The sequence below is a fragment of the Phaethon lepturus genome, unplaced genomic scaffold (assembly GCF_000687285.1).
Source record: "Phaethon lepturus isolate BGI_N335 unplaced genomic scaffold, ASM68728v1 scaffold30433, whole genome shotgun sequence".
Classification (NCBI taxonomy): Eukaryota; Metazoa; Chordata; class Aves; order Phaethontiformes; family Phaethontidae; genus Phaethon; species Phaethon lepturus.
Window position 1 is genome coordinate 1 of NW_010528837.1, and position 399 is coordinate 399.

Sequence of the window (399 nt, forward strand, 5' to 3'; positions counted from 1 at the left end):
CTCCCCAACACCGGCATGTGGCTTTGCCTTGCAGCTGGAAGATGCTGACCCAGCTCCTCCCAGCCTGAAGGAAGACCAAGGTGGGTGTGGGGAGTGGGGCCACGGAGTCTCTGCTTTACCTGCCCACGCTGCTGCAGCCACTGGGGCGCATCCCCACGCTGGTGTCACCGTCTCACATGTCTCCCATAGACCTGGACTCCCAGGTCTCCTCCACAGGGCTGGGGACCATCCTGAGACCCGACGAGCCCAAGTCCCACTCTTACTTCCAGAGCGTCTCCGTCACCAAAGTGACTCTCCCTGATGGGGTGAGTGCCCCCCATGGGCACAGCAATGGGCCATGGGTGCCCTGGGGACACCGTCCCCAGTGCAAGGAGCAGAGTCCAGGGTGGTGGCATCTCT

At 63.2% G+C, this 399-nt stretch overlaps 1 protein-coding gene across 1 annotated transcript in view; it reads left to right on the plus strand.

Moving 5' to 3' along the window:
• Positions 1-16: 16 nt before the first annotated feature.
• HAX1 (HCLS1 associated protein X-1) overlaps positions 17-399 on the plus strand; it is a gene marked incomplete at its 5' end in the record, with an annotated part of 740 nt that continues 357 nt past the window's right edge. Inside the window, 2 exons of the mRNA XM_010283774.1 lie at positions 17-80; positions 190-305. Coding sequence (XP_010282076.1) covers positions 17-80; positions 190-305 — 180 coding nt within the window. The remainder of the gene's footprint in view (positions 81-189; positions 306-399) is intronic.